Genomic DNA, 22,126 nt, shown 5'->3' with positions numbered 1-22,126 from the left:
GGAATATGCATAAGGATCATTTTGATTAGACACAATGCTGGGAAGAAAAAAGACTGCTAAGGAATTAAACTAAGCCCCATATAGAAAACATGAAGACATAACATTTATTTTTGTTGGGAGATCCTCACCGGTGCACCTATACGGCCTGTGGATCCAGGCAATCCCGGCACACCTGGGGTCCCCTGGGAACAGAGAATTTCAGATCACAGCTCAAAAACTTAACTCAACAAAAACTGTAAAATATAGTGATAATAACTGAATTGTATGATAATGCATTCTTTAACCCTGGACCAATCAACTGCGAGTTTGAGGCTAGACTTAAACAACAATAAAATAAAAATAAATGTGCTCAAAATAAATTCCTATTTTATTTCTAATGAAAATCCATTGGTCCAACTGTCTAAGACGAGCAAAATACACTTCCTTCTAATGTTAGTATTGCTAAAAATGCAAATAAATAAAAACAAAAAACAAAAGATGATTTAAATTATTGGACATAATTGTTTGTCCCTCTGCTTCTTTTTCTTAAATTTGTATTTTTTTTTTTTTAGCTGTCTTTCAACATTATTTGGAAACCCACAGAAGGAAAAAAAATATTTGGAAACAATATTTAAAAGTAAAAACCTAAAAGTGATATGAACTATGCAATTTTACAAAGTTTTATATATATATATATATATATATATATATATATATATATATATATATATATATATATATATATATATATATATATAAAAACCATGGCATGTTTAATTATATGTACGCTTGCTTGTAAAATGCTTGATTCTCCAAAATAAATAATAAATAAATAAATAATATATATATATATATATGTATATACAGTGGGTACGGAAAGTATTCAGACCCCCTTAAATTTTTCACTCTTTGTTATATTGCAGCCATTCCAGCTGTGTTTGATTATACTGATTGGACTTGATTAGGAAAGCCACACACCTGCCTATATAAGACCTTACAGCTCACAGTGCATGTCAGAGCAAATGAGAATCATGAGGTCAAAGGAACTGCCTGAAGAGCTCAGAGACAGAATTGTGGCAAGGCACAGATCTGGCCAAGGTTACAAAAAAATTTCTGCTGCACTTAAGGTTCCTAAGAGCACAGTGGCCTCCATAATCCTTAAATGGAAGACGTTTGGGACGACCAGAACCCTTCCTAGAGCTGGCCGTCCGGCCAAACTGAGCTATCGGGGGAAGAGAGCCTTGGTGAGGGAGGTAAAGAAGAACCCAAAGATCACTGTGGCTGGGCTCCAGAGATGCAGTCGGGAGATGGGAGAAAGTTGTAGAAAGTCAACCATCACTGCAGCCCTCCACCAGTCGGGGCTTTATGGCAGAGTGGCCCGACAGAAGCCTCTCCTCAGTGCAAGACACATGAAAGCCTGCATGGAGTTTGCTAAAGATGGTGAGAAATAAGATTCTCTGGTCTGATGAGACCAAGATAGAACTTTTTGGCCTTAATTCTAAGCGGTATGTGTGGAGAAAACCAGGCACTGCTCATCACCTGTCCAATACAGTCCCAGCAGTGAAGCATGGTGGTGGCAGCATCATGCTGTGGGGGTGTTTTTCAGCTGCAGGGACAGGACGACTGGTTGCAATCGAGGGAAAGATGAATGTGGCCAAGTACAGGGATATCCTGGACAAAAACCTTCTTCAGAGTGCTCAGGACCTCAGACTGGGCCGAAGGTTTACCTTCCAACAAGACAATGACCCTAAGTACGCAGCTAAAATAACGAAGGAGTGGCTTCACAACAACTCCGTGACTGTTCTTGAATGGCCCAGCTAGAGCCCTGACTTAAACCCAATTGAGCATCTCTGGAGAGACCTAAAAATGGCTGTCCACCATAGTTTACCATCCAACCTCACAGAACTGGAGAGGATCTGCAAGGAGGAATGGCAGAGGATCCCCAAATCCAGGTGTGAAAAACTTGTTGCATCTTTCCCAAAAAGACTCATGGCTGTATTAGATCAAAAGGGTGCTTCTACTAAATACTGAGCAAAGGGTCTGAATACTTAGGACCATGTGATATTTCAGTTTTTCTTTTTTAATAAATCTGCAAAAATGTCAACAATTCTGTGTTTTTCTGTCAATATGGGGTGCTGTGTATACATTAATGAGGAAAAAAATGAACTTAAATGATTTTAGCAAATGGCTGCAATATAACAAAGAGTGAAAAATTTAAGGGGGTCTGAATACTTTCCGTACCCACTGTATATATATATATATATATATATATATATATATATATATATATATTTGGACATAAACAGATTACATAACAGTCAGAAGTTATTTAAATATATATATAAACAGCAATCCGATAATAAAATTAGTTTATTTCAGACAAACAGGGAAAATAAATTGACTGGTGTAGCTGTATATTCAAGTGTGACGCATCGGAAATCTCCACTAACTATAACAGGATCCATTTATCTATGTCGCATTGCACCAAGTCGCAGACATACAGTGTAAACAGTGTTATTCTGATAACTCACCTCATCACCCTTGTCCCCCATTGGACCAGGAAAGCCTCTCTCACCCTTCACTCCCTATATGTTGACGAGACAGATAAACAATCATTGAGACAGGAAGTACACACTTTTGATGTAGTTTCTCTCTAAAGAAAGTTCTCATATATTATTAATGCTTTTCTTTTGGCCTCAATTCTTGCCTGTCACTGAATGTCTCCCATTCAGGCACTGTACAGTACTGTACTGTATATAAACTATTTGTTTTGCTTTAATTGTTGCACCATTTATAAAATATCTGCCTCACAACACCTTGTTATAATGGAAGAAATGCATGTGATTGTACTTCCAAAAAGAATTACAGCTAAAGGGAAGTCTGTGGATATATCTGGGGCTCATGTGTCTACGGATCACACGATTCTTTTCTCTAATCTGTGATTTAGGTTGGCTTACCTTCGGACCCTCTTTTCCGGGATTACCAGCTGGGCCCCGCAGACCCTGATCCCCCTGTTGAAGCCAACATAGAATATAAGAAGCCAGATCCACAGGACAGACACAAGAATATGCAGTGGCCCAGAGTATTATTTGAACACTTAAGGCTGGAATACACTACACGAATTTATAAAACTGGGCATTATACACTAAATGACTGAGGATCATACACTACCAGACGTTCAAATCATTCTGAACATAAACTCACACAGAAACACATGCTTTGTTGCTAGGAAACACATGACAGATAAAACAAACATGGATGTGCAGGAGATGACTATAGGTGCGTCCCAATTCGCGTACTTATGCACTATTCTATGACGTTTTTAAGTACAAATAGTGCGAGTAGTGCGTTCACACTGAAAGTTCCAAAAAGAAAAAGTACACTTTAAATACCCGGATGATGCACTAAAATAACGGAAAAAACGAAGTGTGGAATGTTGGACACTTCATGCACTCAACTGTCGCAGCTTTAATTACGTATTGGAGGGGAAGAGGGTATCAGACTCCATTGTTAAATGACAAAATAACCTTATACAATTCACGCACTACATGGATGAGTACATAGTGCATAAGTACATAGTGTATAGTGTGTCGTTTGGGATGCAACTTATGTGTGCCGAGTTGCAAAAGAAAAACGAGCCAAGCACATTTGGATGCAGTCTTGGGTATGTAGATGCGGTCAGTATGGTGAATGGTGCTGTCATAGACTGTATAAAAAAAAATAAAAAAAAGTTCACAGTCTTTCAGCAACTATTGTAGTCCAGACTGCAAATTGGGGCAAAAATCTGTACGCGAGCAGCACGACGCAATACGTCAAAAGACAACAGTACCCATTATAATCAGTAATATTGTCTACACTGGATGTGGCGCGATGCGATGCAACAACAAATTCCCGACAGTAAACGGATTCCCCGTTCTATTTCTGACATAGTTCATGTGCTTTACAACGGTCGGTTTGTCGGTTATATTACTGTAATTGGCTAGATTGGCAATATGCTTAATCTGCCCTATATTAAACCATTCCTTTTTTGTTTTCTATTTAAAAAAAATAACAACATGAATCTATCAATTTGTCACTTCTATAATTCAAAGTGACATCAAAAACCACAAATCCCTTTACTGAGGCTATAAATGTCACAATCAGATGCTGGGTCATTATTATTTAGCAGAACAAAATAACTATGTTTCTCTGTCTCTGTCATTCACTCTGATACACAGTTTAAATCAGTGCATTGACTGAGTGCTGTCTGTCACTGCACTGTAAACAAATATTTTCATTATTTATCATCACAACTTTTCACAAATCTTTTGTCAAATCAGTTTAGGTTCACAAACATTGTTCAAATAACAATATTTTGAGTTTCTGTTGAATAAACTAATCTCTTTCTTTGTATCAACTCAATTTATTTTAGTTTAAATTAACTCAAATTTTAAGGCAACCAGGTTAGAATACTTTAAGTTAAACCAACAAATCATTTTTACAGTGTGATTGTGTCTTTAATAATTTCTGTACATGTTAATCTAATGCCACATCCACAATAACACTGTGTCCTAACCAGATGAGACGCGACGCCGCAACAAGCGATAAAAGGTATCTTTTCCATGTTAATCGGAGTTTTTGTCCTAACCAGCCGCGACGGCGACGCGCAAATATTCTATTTTAGAAACGGTTTCTATTTGTCCGCGACATCGCGGCTGAAACAGCAATACAAAGTATGCCAATGATAATATCAGGTACTGTTTATGTGCTTTATTTAATGTTAAGAGCGTCTAACGTGAGTTTGAATATCATTCTGTGTTCCCAGCTTTTTAGTTGTATGGAAAACAACACTGGCTAATTCACCTCAGATCTTGAAAATAAATAAATGGGCACAAGAATGTTCAAACTGTCAACTCTATGTGAACAAACAAGTGTATTCCATGACAAAGATTGGTTCAGTCACTCCGTATGTACTTTAAACAATGTTTAAATTGTGTAATATTTATGAATTTTACTATGTACTTGCCCATTTCATTGTGTCTGATGTGCTCTTGCTGAGAGAGCTCGCCCACACTCTGTTCTGATTGGCTGTGGTTTTTGATTGATTTTATCACTTCTCATTGTCGCATCGCGTCTAGTGTGGACAGTCAAACGGTTTATCGCTGGGATCTTATTGCATCACGTCTGGTTAGGACACGGTGTAATACGTTTTAATTTAAAAATGACGTTTTCAAATAAAAACAACATTTTTTAAAGTGTCTTCACATTCCGTTTTCGCTGAAGGAAAACAACAGTGTGATGAGGGGTGTGAACGCAGCGAAAACTTTACCATGGATGGGAAATGTCTAGGTTACTATTGTAACCCCCGTTCTAACATTTTTAAGGGTGACTTGTGATGCTACTTGGGGCTGTTAAACTTTATATTATATACACACATATATATAAATTGCCTGCAGAAATGTCTGGTGTATTTGTGTCTACAATCGCATCATTTATAAACAAATCATTCACTGCATCAGCCAGAAAAGATGACTCCGTGCTAGAGAATCTCAGGTGGAGGAGCACAATATTAATTAGTGAGGAGATTAAATTGCAGCCATTTTTACCTTTTCTCCATCCATTCCTGGAATACCTGAAGCTCCAGGGGAACCTTTTTCTCCTTTCTGCCCTGGTAATCCTGGTACTCTGGTCTGACACACACTGCAGGCGTTCTGCCAACATCACACACACACACACACACACACACACACACACACACACACACACACACACACACACACACACACACACACACAAACACACACACACACAAACACACACACACACACACACACAATGTAAGGTGCAGCAATCCAACTTTTTCTCCTTTAATCTTATTCTCCTTCTGTTCAGATGAGCTCCAGATTCAACACATTTCAAAATGAAGCTTTCTCTTAAGTCCACATATTTAGAAAGGATCCATCATATACAGATGCATGTAATTAAATGTAGATGTGCTTTTTTGCATATTAAAGTAAATTTTGGCAGGTAAAATGAATTTTATTTCAAATTCAAACTTATCCGGGTTTAAAATACATACCATACATCTTAGTAAATTGCCAATGCATACAACAATGTAAATTATTGGTCTACTGATTAGCTATAAACTATTAAAATGAAGAATTTTCTTAAAATGGTAGAGAAAAAAAAAAAAAAAAAAAAACTCATTCATCTTCATATTTTACTTCAACATGGTTTAAAAATTCACCAGTGATACAACTTATTAATGATACAACTTATGTCACTGGAAACTTTTTATTTTGAGAAGTGATATATCTATGTCATAAACATTCCTTCCAATTCTCGATTCATATCAGATATTCTGAAATATTATGAGGAGGATTCATTTCACCTCCATCTCATTTCCACTAAAGGACAACTGAACTTCCTGTGGAAATACACTAAACAGACTCCAGAGTCCTTACTTGTGATGATGAGCTCTACAAACATTTCTGTATATTGACCTTTATAGCATAATCTGTGTAGGATTCATGTCTGCCCATCTGGTTATATGCTTTTACCATCTTTCAGAGACACATATGACTAGCTTTGCACATTGCTGAAAAGGTAAAGGTCAAACTCAGAGATACAAACAACTTAAAGGCAGAGAACTTCATAAAAGGCATGCATTAGAGAAGTACTTTTTTTTTTCTTATCAAAGCCTTTCTCCCCCAGATTTTAACCTTGTCAGCCTGATGCATTCAGCTCAATACATTTGCCCAATGATACAGAGAGAAACAGAAAAAGCTAAAGCGAAGGTGCTTTCAAAAGCAGTTTTAAACTCGGGGGCTAAGTAAGCAACCTTTTCCTCTTCTGCTCTTTAAAGTATGTAACTGTATACCTGGGAAGCAGAATCAAAGGTTTACCGTAATGGGTCGCAGGGATTGCGCTGACATTTCACACTGGATGCACTTTTCACGCATGGCACCAGCGTGTCTCTGAAGGTAGCAATTTACTAGTGCATTAGTCCAACCTTCTCAATAAGTGCAGGACAGTTCAGGAAGTGCATTTATATATTATAGTCTTTGTGCAAGACTGACAATTAGCAAATAGCATGTGACCGATATAGCAGCAGAGGTTTAGCATCAAAGGAGAAATAGGACATTTGTACACATTTAGAATTTCAACAGATTTTGAAAAGGGAGAAAATGTAACAAAAACTTAGAGTGCTTTGTCATTTTTAGATTTTGCTGTAAAAATACGTATCAGAGCTTCATTAAATTAATAAAATGAATTCATTTAAAGGAATAGTTCAGCCAAGAATGTTACAACTGCTCTATTCCATACAAAGTGAATGATGAATTATACGGATAATGTAAATAAATAAAAAAATAAAATAAAATAAAAAAATAATAAAATAAAATAAAGTAAGCCGGTATGGCTTTTTCTAAAATCGTAAAATATATGGCAAGCGAACTTTTATAGAATCTTTATGTAGTTTTATTTTTTTAAATTTCACAAAAGAAAAGCCATAATACGAGGAATGATATGAGTGTGATGACTTTATGACTTTTTTTATTTTTGGCTGAATTATTCCTTTAAAGCTAGGGTAGGCAGTTTCTCAGAAACACTTTGTTATACTGGTTGAAACTCTCTTCACATTCTGATAGCAATCAATATCAGAAGTGTAAATATATAAAAAAAAATAATAAAAAAAAATAAAAAATAAGTCTCAGGACCACCCATCCATCCATCCGCCCACTCACCCACCCATCCATCCATCCACCCACCCACCCATCCGCCCACCCACCCAACAACCCATCCTTTCACCCATCCATCCATTCATCCATCCATCCATCCAACCGCCCACCCGCCCGTCCACCCATCCATCCGCCCATCCATCCGCCCGCCCATCCATCAATCCAACCATCCATCCATCCATCCACTCACCAACCTACCCACCTACCCATCCATTTACCCATCTATTCACCCATCCATCCATCCGCCCACCCACCCACCAACCTATCCATTTACCCATCCATTCACCCATCCATTCACCCATCCTTTCACCCATCCTTTCACCCACCCATCCATCCATCCATCCATCCACCCGCCCATCCATCCATCCATCCATCCATCCATCCATCCATCCATCCGCCCGCCCATCCATCCATCCATCCATCCATCCATCCATCCACCAACCTATCCACCAACCTATCTATTCACCCATCCATCCATCCATCCATCCGCCCATCCGCCCATCCATCCATCCATCCATCCAATCAACCACCCATTCATCCATCCATCCATCCATCCGCCCATCCATCCATCCGCCCATCCATCCATCCGCCCATCCATCCATCCATCCATCCACCGCCCTCCTAATAGTCAACTAAATGTTAGTCAACGAATAGAGGCAATATTAGGCGCATATCCAAGTGTTTTTGCTAAGTGTGGCAGCTAAATTAGTACCACACTTACATGTAACTTTACTTCCATGTCTACGCCATTGGCACACATCTTCTCAGAGGCCGGTGTTGTGCCGAATTTCGACCCCCTGCCAGATTATTACCCCCCCAGTATTGGTAGGTATACGAGTATGTATGGGGGGAGGGGTTAGGATTAGGGGAGGGGTTAAGATTAGGCAATCAGGTAGCGACTTCAACGAGGGGGGTAATTATTTGGCAGGGGGTCGAAATTCGGCACAACACCGGCATTATTGTGAGCAAGACACGGAGCTCACTTCTCCCCGACAACATGGACAAATTTGTGTTCCTTTCTTATAATACAGTATGTGAAGACTGAGATCGGAGGAAAAAAATTGTGACGGTGAGTCAGGTATAGCCTAATAGTCCATACTGTTGTGTTTCAGTTTGCTGCTATATATTTTATTCATTTTTATATAATATAGGCTGTATTTATTTTGTTTATGTTCTGACCTGAGTTTTCATTCGATGTTAAGGCTATACTTGTCCGTCAGCCTGATTATGTTTGCACTGATATTTCTCTTTTAACTGTTTCAGTTTGCAGTATATTTATTCATTTGTTTAGAATGTATATTTATGTCCTACATTTTAAAAATATTTTCATTACATTTCAGTTTTTAAGACAAGGCTGTTATTTAGGCAATAATTATAGGTTATTTGTTTTGTTTATGTTCTGATCTCAGAAAGGTTAATGCAATGTTTTCCGGTGTCGCTGAGGCAAGTTTTTTGCATGTGCTGGAGCATGTAATTTATATTTTAAATGCTCATTATTATGATTTAGTATTTCTCCCCCAACTAACTGAATAATGGCTTAAATGAACAAGTAACAGTTGAATAGGAAAATCTTTAGTCAGGGGCTGTCTATCTATCTATCCATCTGTCCATCCACCCATCTGTCCATCCACCTATCTATCCATCCATCTTTGACTCCAGCTCCAAATCAAACTCTGTAGAAAGCAGTCATGTGCTTGCTTGTTCTTTTGACATTTAAGTATGTTTTGATGCATTTTCCTTTTCTTTGTGTATGAATCTAAACTGGAGATGAACTACAGTACATTAGCTCCTGTAAGTAGCTCAATGTGTTGTTGTGGTTGACAGTTCACTCCTAAGAATCTCACTGCATCAGTATTTCAGCAAATGGGCATTTATCTTGTCAGAAGTTACTTTAGTCGCAAAGAGATGAATACATGAAGCCCAAACAGAAACATAAAGAGCAGTGGAGGAGGAAGGCAGATCAGAATCAGAATAGGCACGAATAAGAGCGGATGTTGAAAGACGGATGTTTTTCTAAGCGCTGAATATACATAAATATAAAGAGTTTCAAAGACAGCAATACATCAGACAATTAAATAATTTATAAAACATGCTTAAGTTATTCAGAGCAATTTCAGATGAAATTGGGCTTTATATCCCCTCTGGCTACAGTATTTCATTTGTGTTTTTTTTCACTCAAGTATTATGTATAATAGAAAAGGCAATGCTTCTGAAATCTTCCAGTTTTATAGAAGAAAAATAAGCTTCCTCTAGGTAACACAGGGTTAGATCTGTCTTAAGATCCATACACAATCTGACTGAAGGGAACAGTTTTGAAATGTCAGGTTTCAAAGTCTGCAAAAGTCTTGCTGATATGCATCTGAAAGGAAACTTTTTTGGGTGCATGACATCTAACTGTAAATTCAACATCTTTTGTTTATTTATTTTAGCTCTGTTTATTATAAGTCATACTTCTAATGTTCAGTGTCCAATAGACTGCAGTAGAAATAAGTGCAGAGGACGACAGACAGCTGGATAAAACAGTACCTTCAGTAATGTCCCCATGTCTCCCACAATAGGTAGTGCTGTCTGAAAGGGAAACATTATTTAGATCAGCATTAGATACAGCATTAAAAAATGAGATGCAATACAAACACAAATATTTATGTTATTCTCCATGTCAATGCCGTAATTCAACTATTTTCATTAGTGGTGCAAAAACAAACAAAACAGCTGTACAACTCGATATTAACAAGACTGTTTCCAAGACTGTTCAGAAAAAGGCAATATCAGCATGTGAGTAAAAAAATAAATTAAATAAAGATGTTACGAACCGGTTCTCCGGGAGGTCCAGGGGGCCCTGGTCTGCCTTGTGGGCCTGGAGGTCCCTTTCAGATTAAGAAACAAACACATGAATGAATATAATATTATTCAAGGTATTTAAATGAAGAGTTTGGTTCCAAAACGCGATAAAAGCCAAAATCTTACGCCAAAATCAGTGTTGTATCTGGTCGGTATTGAAAAGTCATTTATTAATTTTGCGCAAAATGCGACTTCAGTCGTGTTATTCTGTCATGTTTTCGCCCTTTCTTTCCAAAACGCGACAAACGCCAGTCTCCCTTCTCTGCAGAATGCGATATATCTGCTCAACCAATCACAGCGCACCATTCCACGCACTGTAAACAGTAATGGCGCCGCTCTGAGTCTGAATACACCCGGCATCCTAGTTTTCCTTATCTGCTTTGTACTTTGTGATCAACAAAAACAGAAAAATGTATAATTTTGATGGCATTGATGAACTTGTGGTGGTTTCTGCGGTGGGGAAGAAACGCAAGTCATCGAAATCTAATAATTTATGTGAGGAGAATAAGAAGATGAGGCACTCGAGTCGGGAGGAGGAAAAATGCCGGCTGTTGCTTGTTCCACGACAGCATCAAACTTCTGTCATGGTCCCCAAAACTGAATCATGAACAGTTTTTAAAAGCCGTTTTTTTAATACCAATGTACTCGGTAAATGTGTTTATTTTAACCGTGCGGTGGCGCCGGATACTCTTTAATCGGTAATGACAAATGGAGACATAATTGATTTATAACATTAACAAGATGACTCGTTGAATTCATTTTGGGAGCGACGACTTGATGTGTTTTTAGTCAAATGCCTGTATATAAGATTAGTATTGACAAAGTTCAGAGGCTGTCATATATGTGAATCAACTTACTTTGTTGTGTATTTTCAATATGAAAAATAACTTTTATATTGATGGATTAATTGTTTTTTCTAAAAAAAAATGTAATGGATTTATTGCATTTTGGGGAAAAAAATAATCCGTTTTTATAAAAAACCTTTTAAAATCAAAATGTAGATTTGAATTTTTAATGTTTTTATACCCAAAAGATCCTATGTGAAAGTTTGAAACAGAAAATAGTGGTTTTCATCTTGCCACTTTCTTGGTAAAGAAAACACCTTTTTACTCAAATTAATCAAAATGGATTTATAGCGTTTTGGAACTAAACTCTTCAAATATTCTTCAAATAATATAATTACTACATACAGGAATATACTGTACATATTGGGATATTTCCACCTTTTGACATGATATGAATGCAAAGAATTAAAAGCACTTCTCACCATATTTCCTGGCAATCCAACTGTCCCTGCAGGTCCACGAGGACCCTGTGAAAATAACACCATTATGTAAATTCACTTCCTTGGTTTCAACATATTCAACACAATCTACATTCAGTCTCTGTGTTAACTTGTTTAACTTCTAGAGTTTAACTTCCAGAAAAATATATAATATTGAGGTGTAAATATATTATGCACAGTGACATGTTTGGTCTACATGTAATTGTTGATTTTTGGATGTTAATAAGTCCTTTACCGGAATTCCTGGTTCCCCTTTAGGTCCCATCAGACCCTACAGAAAATAAATAAATGAATAAAATTATTTCATATTAATCACTACACTTTCTTATAATACTATTGTTTTCAGTCTGATATGGATTTACTAAAATGCTAAAATCTAAATCTACTTGGAATGCTTTTATATAGTTTGAACTTTGTGAATGTAACTAAAGTGGTAACTAAAGTGTTTGTGTTTTAGCAAACCTGTATGACAAAATAAACCCATTGTCAAGCTCCAATTCTGACAAAAAGTACCATTATAGTTTTTCATTTGACTTGTACACTATATTCCAAGTAGAACAGACTGAAATTTCAGCTTATCTTCTTTTGTTCTCCATAAAATAAAGTTAAGAACAACATGAGGTTGAGCAAATGATCACAGAATTTAGATTTTTGTGTGCACTATCCCTTTAAATGAAGACAATTTGAGTGTTTGTGAAGAACAATGAAGTTAAGATTAAAACAAAACAGGTACTTACAGGTGGTCCGGTGATTCCAATACCAGGTTCTCCTTTCTCTCCAGCATCTCCTGGTACTCCAGGTACACCTCGCTCACCCTGGCAGAGAGTTCATACAGCCAAACTAAATAAACTCAGGGTTGAGTGAGTCCAAAATAATGCAATAAGGCTTGGCTGAATAATTATTGTAGTTTAAAATGACTTTGCTGCTACAGCAACATAATGAACATCTTCAGCCAGTATCTAGTAATATATTTAAAATAAAACACTTACAAACAGATGCTTACACAGCAGTAAAAAAGAGATTTAATGAAGCGTTCAGCATAAGCAAATCATTTATGACAGCATGTAACTGGCTTAAAGGAATGTTTTGGGTTCAATACAAGTTAAGCTCACCACAGACAATTTCAACATGTAACTCAGTTTGAAACTGTAAACACAATTTATGTTTCGTTTTAAACTACAGAAATGAGTCAAAATGATGGTAGTCAACAATGTCACTGATGAACCCAGAACCTTCCTTTAATTATTCACAATGCTGATATTTCTTATCGCAATAACAAAAGAAAACAAAGTGGACTAAAAGACAAAGCACAGCACAGGGTAAGATTACTGATATGAACTCTGGGGATGTTCCTTTACAGATAAACTTCACAAGCACAAAATTGAATACTAAAAAGAAAAAGAAAGTTCACAATAACCAACCTTAGGGCCCCGTGACCCCCGTGGACCAGACACGACCTCCTCCTAGAGCAAAACAAGACATGAAATATAAACTCAAATGAATACCATGTCCTTAGAACTTACGTAAGATTCAATTTCAGCCAGATAAATAGACAGAAGTGATGAACTGAGAAACTTTTATAGAAATAGTGGGCTGAAAAATGTCTGAAAATCAGTGTTCAGGAATACTAAAAGTAGTGATGTTACTAAAGACATAAAATAAAGAAACAAAGAAGAAAAAAAAATAATTATATATATATATATATATATTATAAACCACTTCATATTAGTAGCTTATAGCTTGACAATAAATTTTTTAAATATAGCTGCCTCACTATCGCTAAATATTGCATGACCTTGTTTTCTGGAGTCCAGTACAAATGACAGCAAGTTTTTAATTGTTTTTCTCAGTGTGATTTGCAAGTGATACTGTAGGAGTCGACAGTGTGAAAGAGTTACAGTAAGCATTATTTGCTATAAGCCACTGATGGAAAATTGATTTTTGTGGTCAGCAAGAATTAGATTAGCAAGTAGTTTATGCATTGCAGACTTTTTGCATCCCATGAAGTTGGAGTACAGGATACTAAAGTATAGTGAACTGATTAATTAAATACAGCAAGTCCTTTTTAAGAAGTTGGATTGAATAAAAAAGTGTGTTAAAAGTAGTAGTATAGTAATAGTAATAATTCTAATAATAATAATAATAATACAGAACGAAACCAGGAATGTGCATTAAAATGTGAATAGTGTCCGTTTTGATTTCATTCGTTCACTCGTGAATTTCCCTCTTCTTCCCTTTTCCACTAAAACAGAAATGATGAAGGTGGCTGATGACTTCATGCTATATTGATTTCAGACCAACAAACCATCATTCAACTGATCAACAAGTGCTTTATCTGCCCACCACCATCTGTCTATATGCTTCATGGATGTCTTGCCACCATTACAGTTAATATGCAGTTTATCTCCTTCTCTTGCAAACAAACATCATTTCTTAGGTCAGAGTCTAGCTGGCATCTAACAAGCAAGAAAACTGTGAAATCAAATTTGACAATTCTTATTTTTTTTTAAATGGAATATTGCAGTGTTCATTAAAAATTATTTATCCATGCACATCATTATTTTTATAAAATAACTTATTTAAAAAATTACAAAATAAGTTCCCCTCCCTCTTGCAGCAACATATCTTCTCTGACGACGTGTTTACTGGCATGAGGGCGGTACAACCTGTCATTCACATGAGATCGACCAACAACCATCCAACAATCCAATCAATACCCAACCAAGTCATACAATATTTTCTCATTTGAGAAGCAGTTTCTCTTGGATATACACATCACAATATGAAAGAAATGTTGATCGTAACTTCTGTTTCATGGCAACTTTAAATAGTGATGATCCTACTACATCACAAACTAGAAATGTAACCCTATCTATAACATCACAGAACATATTAGCTTTTTCTGAGATGTTTCTCCTAACATAAAAAATGGTAACTTTGCCAATCTGAGCACAGCCTGAGACATTGTTGAAATCTCCTCTGAAACTCTAGATACAATTTTGAGATCCAAAGCTTTTTTAGATCTGAGAAAACCTCACTGTAAATCCTAACGCTCAAAATAATTAATTGGTTTGAGTAGGACAAACTTAAATTAAACAAATTAGTTCAGTCAAATTAACTTTTATGAGTATTTTCTACTTTCTTTTTCTTTCAAGTTCACAGAACTGATATATTTTAAGTAAACCAAACTATTTCATTGTTTTGAGTTTTATGAACTTATTTCTTTTAATTTAGACGAACTTAAGTTTAACTGAACTGGGCTAGGATTTCTATTTCCCACCATGCTTTATATGGCACTCGAAAGGGAGTGTAAATGGTAAAATTAAATGTTATATAATGTTTTTGGTGCAAGATTAATGTTAAGTGGGAGATTTAGTAGTGAATAATGTTTTGTTATGCTACTTTAGAAGAGTTTATGTTAATGTGGGTTTTGGGAGAGTTACCATCATGGTGACACGTGGTGCATGTAGCTTGGTTTGAGAGCAAGTATGTTAAATGCTTTATATTTCTGTACCCATTCAGCAAGTGCTATACCATGCTTTTGTTAACATGTTAGCAAATTAGCAAGTTAGCATTTTCTGAATTAGCTTGTTATAGCTAGCTAAGTTTACACTAATAAATATGTTCACATTGTGGTTTCAAGAAAATTAAGTTATATGTATGAATTAGTGTACTCAAACATTTCAAGTTAAGAACAATTAAAATGTATGAGTACAAAATAAAAATCTACCAGTTCTGCTTAGTTAAACATTGAATTTCTTTACTTAAAAATTGAGGCAACTTATTGCCTCAAATTTTTTGAGTTTTGCCAACTTATTTGGATTTACAGTGAAGCAAAAACCTTGATTTGCTTCCATTTAATCTCACAGGTCTCTAAGAGAAGCAACTAGGCTATTTAGCAGATCTCATTGGTTATTTCTCTCTTCCATGACTTGGACAGCTGACAGGTGCAACATTAGGATAGTTTTACCAAAGCGGCGTATTAGCATGAACAGTTTTTCATTGTCACAACTGAAAACAAGGCGCTGTCATCAATAACCCATGGCTGCTGGGGGAGGAAGAATGCATGTGCAGCAATGTCTTGCATTAGCTGTCGCAGATTTACAGGTGCATAACGTCATTGTCAGTGTCCCTCTTATATCTGAGCTGTCATCAAAGCGGTGGGAAGTTGGATAAGTGTTGAGTGATATTCTGTTTGTGTCTATAAGTGGTGCTGAAAGAGAAGATATTGAGTGGGGAACGTTTAGGTGAAGTGAAAGAGAAACACAGGAATGGTGTTGTGTACCTACCCCATTGCAAGGTCTGACAGAGCAGGGCTCTCCAGGTTCACCCTTGAGGCCCGGGGGGCCTATCGGTCCCGGTGCTCCGCCTGCATCACCCTGCAAACACATACCGACAGCTGGCATTTAGAGACGCTGTCACCTCTAGTTTGTCATTTGACAGGTTGAGGAGCAGCACAAATGCACACACATGCCCATCTTCACACGCACATACAAAACAAGAGCAGGACGTAAATATCACAGGCATCTGGGGCAAATGCCACCAACCTGGAATCACCTCACGCAGCTTCAGAGGTGAGCTGAGAGACTAAAAAAAGCTCACTAAACATCCACAATGCTGAACTCACTCACATCATTAAAAATGCTATAATGACTGAAAGATCTGATATTTTGAAAGCATTTTCGGCAGTCGACTTTCCCACAGTAACATTTTTTTTTGTGGCATGAACAAAAAAGAATAAATCAAACATATTTGCAAATGTGAATTATTATTATTATTATTGGAGGAAAATTAAATGTAGTTAAGGCCCTTCCTGCCATTATGTAATATCTTAGTCTACTGAGGCATAAGATCAACATAAGTAATTGGAATATACAACCCAACTTCCGGAAATGTTGGGACATTTTTGAAATTTGAATAAAATGAAAACTAAAAGACTTTCAAATTACATGAGCCAATATTTTATTCACAATAGAACATAGATAACATAACATAAATGTTTAAACTGAGAAATTTTACAATTTTATGCACAAAATGAGCTCATTTCAAATTTGATGCCTGCTACAGGTCTCAAAATAGTTGGTACGGGGGCATGTTTACCATGGTGTAGCATCTCCTCTTCTTTTCAGAACAGTTTGAAGACGTCTGGGCATCGAGGTTATGAGTTTCTGGAGTTTTGGTGTTGGAATTTGGTCCCATTCTTGCCTGATATAGGTTTCCAGCTGCTGAAGAGTTTGTGGTCGTCTTTGACGTATTTTTCATTTAATGATGCACCAAATGTTCTCTATAGCTGAAAGATCTGGACTGCAGGCAGGCCAATTTAGCACCTGGACTCTTCTACAATGAAGCCATGCTGTTGTAATAGCTGCAGTATGTGGTTTTGCATTGTCCTGCTGAAATGCACAAGGCCTTTCCTGAAATAGACGTCATCTGGAGGGGAGCATATGTTGCTCTAAAACCTTTATATACCTTTCAGCATTCATAGTGCCTTCCAAAACATGCAAGCTGCCCATACCGTATGCACTTATGCACCCCCATACCATCAGAGATGCTGGCTTTTGAACCGAATGCTGATAACACGCTGGAAGGTCTCCCTCCTCTTTAGCCCGGAGGACACGTCATCCCTGATTTCCAACAACAATGTCAAATTTGGACTAATTTGACCATCGAACACTTTTCCACTTTGAAACAGTCCATTTTAAATGAGCCTTGACCCACAGGACACGACGGCGCTTCTGGACCATGTTCACATATGGCTTCCTTTTTGCATGATAGAGCTTTAGTTGGCATCTGCAGATGGCACGGCGGATTGTGTTTACCGACAATGGTTTCTGGAAGTATTCCTGGGCCCATTTAGTAATGTCATTGACACAATCATGCCGATGAGTGATGCAGTGTCGTCTGAGGGCCCGAAGACCACAGGCATCCAATAAAGGTCTTCGGCCTTGTCCCTTACGCACAGAGATTTCTCCAGTTTCTCTGAATCTTTTGATGATGTTATGCACTGTAGATGATGAGATTTGCAAATCCTTTGCAATTTGATGCTAAAGAACATTGTTTTTAAAGTATTCCACAATCTTTTTACGCACTCTTTCACAGCTCTGCCCATCTTTACTTCTGAGAGACTCTGCCTCTCTAAGACATCCCTTTTATAGCTAATCATGTTACAGACCTGATATCAACTAACTTAATTAGTTGCTAGATGTTCTCCCAGCTGAATCTTTTCAAAATTTCTTCCTTTTCAGCCATTTGTTGCCCCCGTGTCAACTTTTTTGAGACCTGTAGCAGGCATCAAATTTGAAATGAGTTCATTTAGTGGATAAAAGTGTAAAATTTCTCAGTTTAAACATTTGTTATGTTATCTATGTTCTATTGTGAATAAAATATTGGCTCATGTGATTTGAAAGTCTTTTAGTTTTCATTTTATTCAAATTTAAAAACGTCCCAACATTTCCGGAATTCGGGTTGTATACACATTATATAGTAATAATAAAATAAAATTGACTAAAATTAAATAAATAATATAACATTACATTTTTTCAGTAATTGAAATAAAATAAGGTATAAATATTACATGAAAAATTTAAACTTGATGAAGACAACTTGAATTTAGGAAGCTGTCTTGACAACTAACTGAAATAAATAAACATAAGTGGAAGTACAAAAATAACTGAACTAAAACTGAAATAACAAATAAAGTTAAACAAAAAATAAAAAGATAAAAATGACAAACATACATTATTAAAACAAATTAAAATGAAAAAATAAAATATGAAAATAAAAGACCATTCAAAATATTAATAAATATAACAGTATATAAACAATACTAGAATAACACTGAGAGACATTAGTTTTAGTGAAAGACTGACTGAAAAAAGGCATTTTGCATAATCACTTATTTTAATTTTATTCCTCAGGTTTTGTGACTCAAAAATGGGGAGAATCAAATAAAGTGTGCAGCCATCCTTTAGTTATTTAAAGGGATAGTTAACCCCAACATTTTGTCATCATTTACTCACCCTCATGTTGTTCCAAACCTGTATGAGTTTCTTTCTTCTGTTGAACACAAAAAGAAGATATTTAAAATAATATTGATAACTAGACAGGTGACTGTAGCCATTGACTTCCATAGTATTTTTTATTTTTTCCTATTATGGAAGTAAATGGCTACAGGCAGCTGTTTGATTACCAACATTTTTTAAAATATCTTTTGTGTTCAACAGAAGAAAGAAACACATACAGATTTGGAACGACATGAGGGTGATTAAATGATGACAAAATATTTAGGTGAACTATCACTTTAAGTCATCTGAGGATTTCACTGTAGGCCTTCATATCAGAGGTAGTATTGTACTTTAGACTGGATTTCCAGTTTCATTGTGCTTTCCAGTATCTCCACAGACATCACATTTTGACTTCCAAAGGACCCCAACAAATAAAAATAAAGCAATAATTCTTTGAAATACCTCAAATACCAAACTATTCCAGCATACAGCTTTTTATCTGCTTACAGCTGGTGCAAACTCTCAAAATGTACAAGCAAAGCACAGCTCAGTGATGCCTAATGTGAACAAATTCTTCTGAACATGACCTTGTGCTTCAACATATGCAGAAACATGGAAAATATCACATCAGAAACATGCAACCCCAGTCACAGTGTGCTTCCAAATGCACAACGCTCTTGCGTACCTTTTCTCCTTTCATTCCGTCTTTTCCAGGCAGTCCTGGCTGACCGGGAGAGCCCTGAAAAAATGAGGAGCGATAAGACACATGCCTATCAGCTTTAGCAGTTCCTGCTTTTTCATTTTTGATTTGATCCCTAACATCCCCCATCCCCATGTTCCCATCTTTTTGGAATAAAAGCAGATGCTCGTTAGCAGAAGCAGGTGCCGAGAACAGATTGTGATGCTGATGTTGTTTCCTCCCACATGTAGAGAACTCAGATGTACCCGTCCCTGCAAATTAATTTTTAGATTACTGATTGATTACTGATTGTCTGCGCAACAATTTACAGCTCTGCATCCTCGTTCTTCTCGCCTCTGTTATTTATACATGCATTGTCTTTTTGTGTGTGTGAGCAAGAGTGGGAAAAACTAAAAGGATGCGGAGAGCGTGATTAAAATTAAACTAGATTTTTACATTTCCGTGGAGTGTTTGGCTGTGCAAAACTCGCTGCCATTATGCTAAGACTTTGTGGGTGGTTGTGACAGCATTGCTTTAAGGTTGCTAAGATATTCTGAGGGATGTTTGGGGGTGCTGTGTGATTGCTAGGGTATTCTATGTAGTCCAAAGTGTTCATCCCCAAGTCTCTACACTCTTAAAAAGCCTCTTTATTGACATATGATTCCATGAAGAACCTTTAAAGTCACCATGAAATCAAAATAGACAATTCTCTTTTTTTTTATTGAATATTGTAGTATTTATTATAAATGATTTATCTCTGCATGTGCCCTTGTAATCTTTAATCAAATAACTTCCCCTCCCTCTTGCAGTGACATCTCTTCTCTTCTCTGATGATGTGTTTACTGGCGTAAGGGCGGAACAACCTGTCACTCACATGACATCACAGCAATAGCAAACCACAACCATCCAATCATTGGATTGGCAGTAAAAACAGCCGATGATCGGAGCGGATTATATCCTGTCAATCAAAAGGGGGTGGAAAAACTTGTCAGACTGCAACTCTTTTTTTCAACTGTGTGTGAAAAAATGTCTCGTGTTGAATTTTGGGCTGTCAAAGTTATTGCGACAATAATGCATTAACAGTAAAAAGTAGCAAACATTAAAGCAAACTCTATTTGACCCTATGAATCACCCGTAGTTCAAGCCAGGGTTGCCAGGTCTGTGCTTTGTTACTTCTGGTTCTATCCTCAAGTTCTGTCCACTGTATCAAGAAATGAAATGGCGTTTTGACACTCTTATGTTATGTGACAGTTGTAGCACCTCAGTTCAAGTGGCAGCACAAGTCTTTTCTTCCATTTTAATACAAGTTAGCACAACAAAAACATGCATGAACATCAAAAGGTATGTTGAAAGATACCAAAATGTATCGTACTCGCTCAGTGTTTCAACCACGGAAGTCAATAAAACAGCTTGTGACAATGTCACTTAACGTTGCATTTACCTCAGGAAAGTTACCCAATGTTCACAGTTCGTTAGTTAGCTACAAAACACACTAGAAAGGAGTTTATTTACTGTTAATTATATATGTGTGTTTGAATAAACTTGTTATGAAGACAAGTGTTTATGAAAACTACCTATGTACAAACATTTCACTATTTATTTGAGTGTAATTATTACACCGTGTGCAGAATTATTAGGTAAGTTGATCTTTTTTTTTTTCAAGCATATTTTTCCAATTCTAAACCACATCAATATTTACATCACATATTTAATCATTTATAAGCGATATATAATTGTTCATGAAGACTGGAAATGAAAAACGCCTTATATTCAGGTGTGCATAATCATTAGGCTGTTTTTTGTTGTTTTTTTTTTTACAGGCAAAATTAGCCAAAAAAAAAAAGAGATTTAACTCAGACTGAAAAGTCAAAAATGATTAAATTCTCATGAGAAGGACACAATACTAATGCAATACTAGAAATTGCAAAGTTAAGGCATGACCAATGGACAGCAAAACGCTCATGAATTTATCTTCCAAAATCTGGCATTAAGGTGTGGGAGTTCATTTTTAGTCCATCTGCTATCCTGAAAAGTCCGTCTTGCAGATATGGAATAAAAATGAACTCCCAAAACTTACTGCCAGATACTGGAAGATAAATTCTTCAAACAGTGGTACAAGAGGATGTGGTGCTGGTCCTTCAAGAGTCACTCTCAATCTGTCTTTCTATAAAGCCTATAAAAAAAATAAAAAAATAAAAAATAATTAAAAAAAAAATCAGTATTCATATATTTTACAACACTTCAGCTTGTGATTCTTATTAAGTGGGGGTCATTTTTCAGGATTCTTTACCATGGCAAAGTCTCTGAGATCCTGACACCTCACACTTCTGGAGACTCCAGGTAGGATGCAGTTCTGGAAAATGGTGGCGCTGGAGACTAAAGGGTTCCTGATGGTTTCACACTTTATTATTCACCTTAATTCTTTCGCAGTAACGTGTCTTGTCTTCTCCACCTGATTTTGTCTGACCCTGCTGACCCAATGAGTGTTTTGCTGTCCAATGGTCATGCCTTAACTTTGCAATTTCTAGTATTTTTGGCTCATTTTGCCTGTAAAAGAAAACCTGCCTAATAATTATGCACACCTGAATATAAGGCGTTTTTCATTTCCAGCCTTCATGAA

General features: G+C 36.6%; 1 protein-coding gene across 2 annotated transcripts in view; it reads right to left on the bottom strand.

Moving 5' to 3' along the window:
* LOC127524964 (collagen alpha-1(XIX) chain) overlaps positions 1 to 22,126 on the bottom strand; it is a 204,256-nt gene that overhangs the window by 44,859 nt on the left and 137,271 nt on the right. For both annotated transcript variants that reach the window (XM_051917062.1, XM_051917061.1), the window contains exons 25-36: positions 19,513 to 19,566; positions 16,113 to 16,202; positions 13,245 to 13,286; positions 12,561 to 12,638; positions 12,059 to 12,094; positions 11,806 to 11,850; positions 10,511 to 10,564; positions 10,224 to 10,265; positions 5,565 to 5,669; positions 2,937 to 2,990; positions 2,511 to 2,564; positions 129 to 182 (exon numbers count right to left, since the gene is read on the bottom strand). In XM_051917062.1, the coding sequence (XP_051773022.1) occupies positions 129 to 182; positions 2,511 to 2,564; positions 2,937 to 2,990; positions 5,565 to 5,669; positions 10,224 to 10,265; positions 10,511 to 10,564; positions 11,806 to 11,850; positions 12,059 to 12,094; positions 12,561 to 12,638; positions 13,245 to 13,286; positions 16,113 to 16,202; positions 19,513 to 19,566 (708 nt within the window). The remainder of the gene's footprint in view (positions 1 to 128; positions 183 to 2,510; positions 2,565 to 2,936; positions 2,991 to 5,564; positions 5,670 to 10,223; positions 10,266 to 10,510; positions 10,565 to 11,805; positions 11,851 to 12,058; positions 12,095 to 12,560; positions 12,639 to 13,244; positions 13,287 to 16,112; positions 16,203 to 19,512; positions 19,567 to 22,126) is intronic.

Source organism: Ctenopharyngodon idella, chromosome 13 (assembly GCF_019924925.1).
Source record: "Ctenopharyngodon idella isolate HZGC_01 chromosome 13, HZGC01, whole genome shotgun sequence".
Classification (NCBI taxonomy): domain Eukaryota; kingdom Metazoa; phylum Chordata; class Actinopteri; order Cypriniformes; family Xenocyprididae; genus Ctenopharyngodon; species Ctenopharyngodon idella.
The sequence above is the reverse complement of the archived record's forward strand: the minus strand, read 5'-3'. Positions and strand labels throughout refer to the sequence as shown.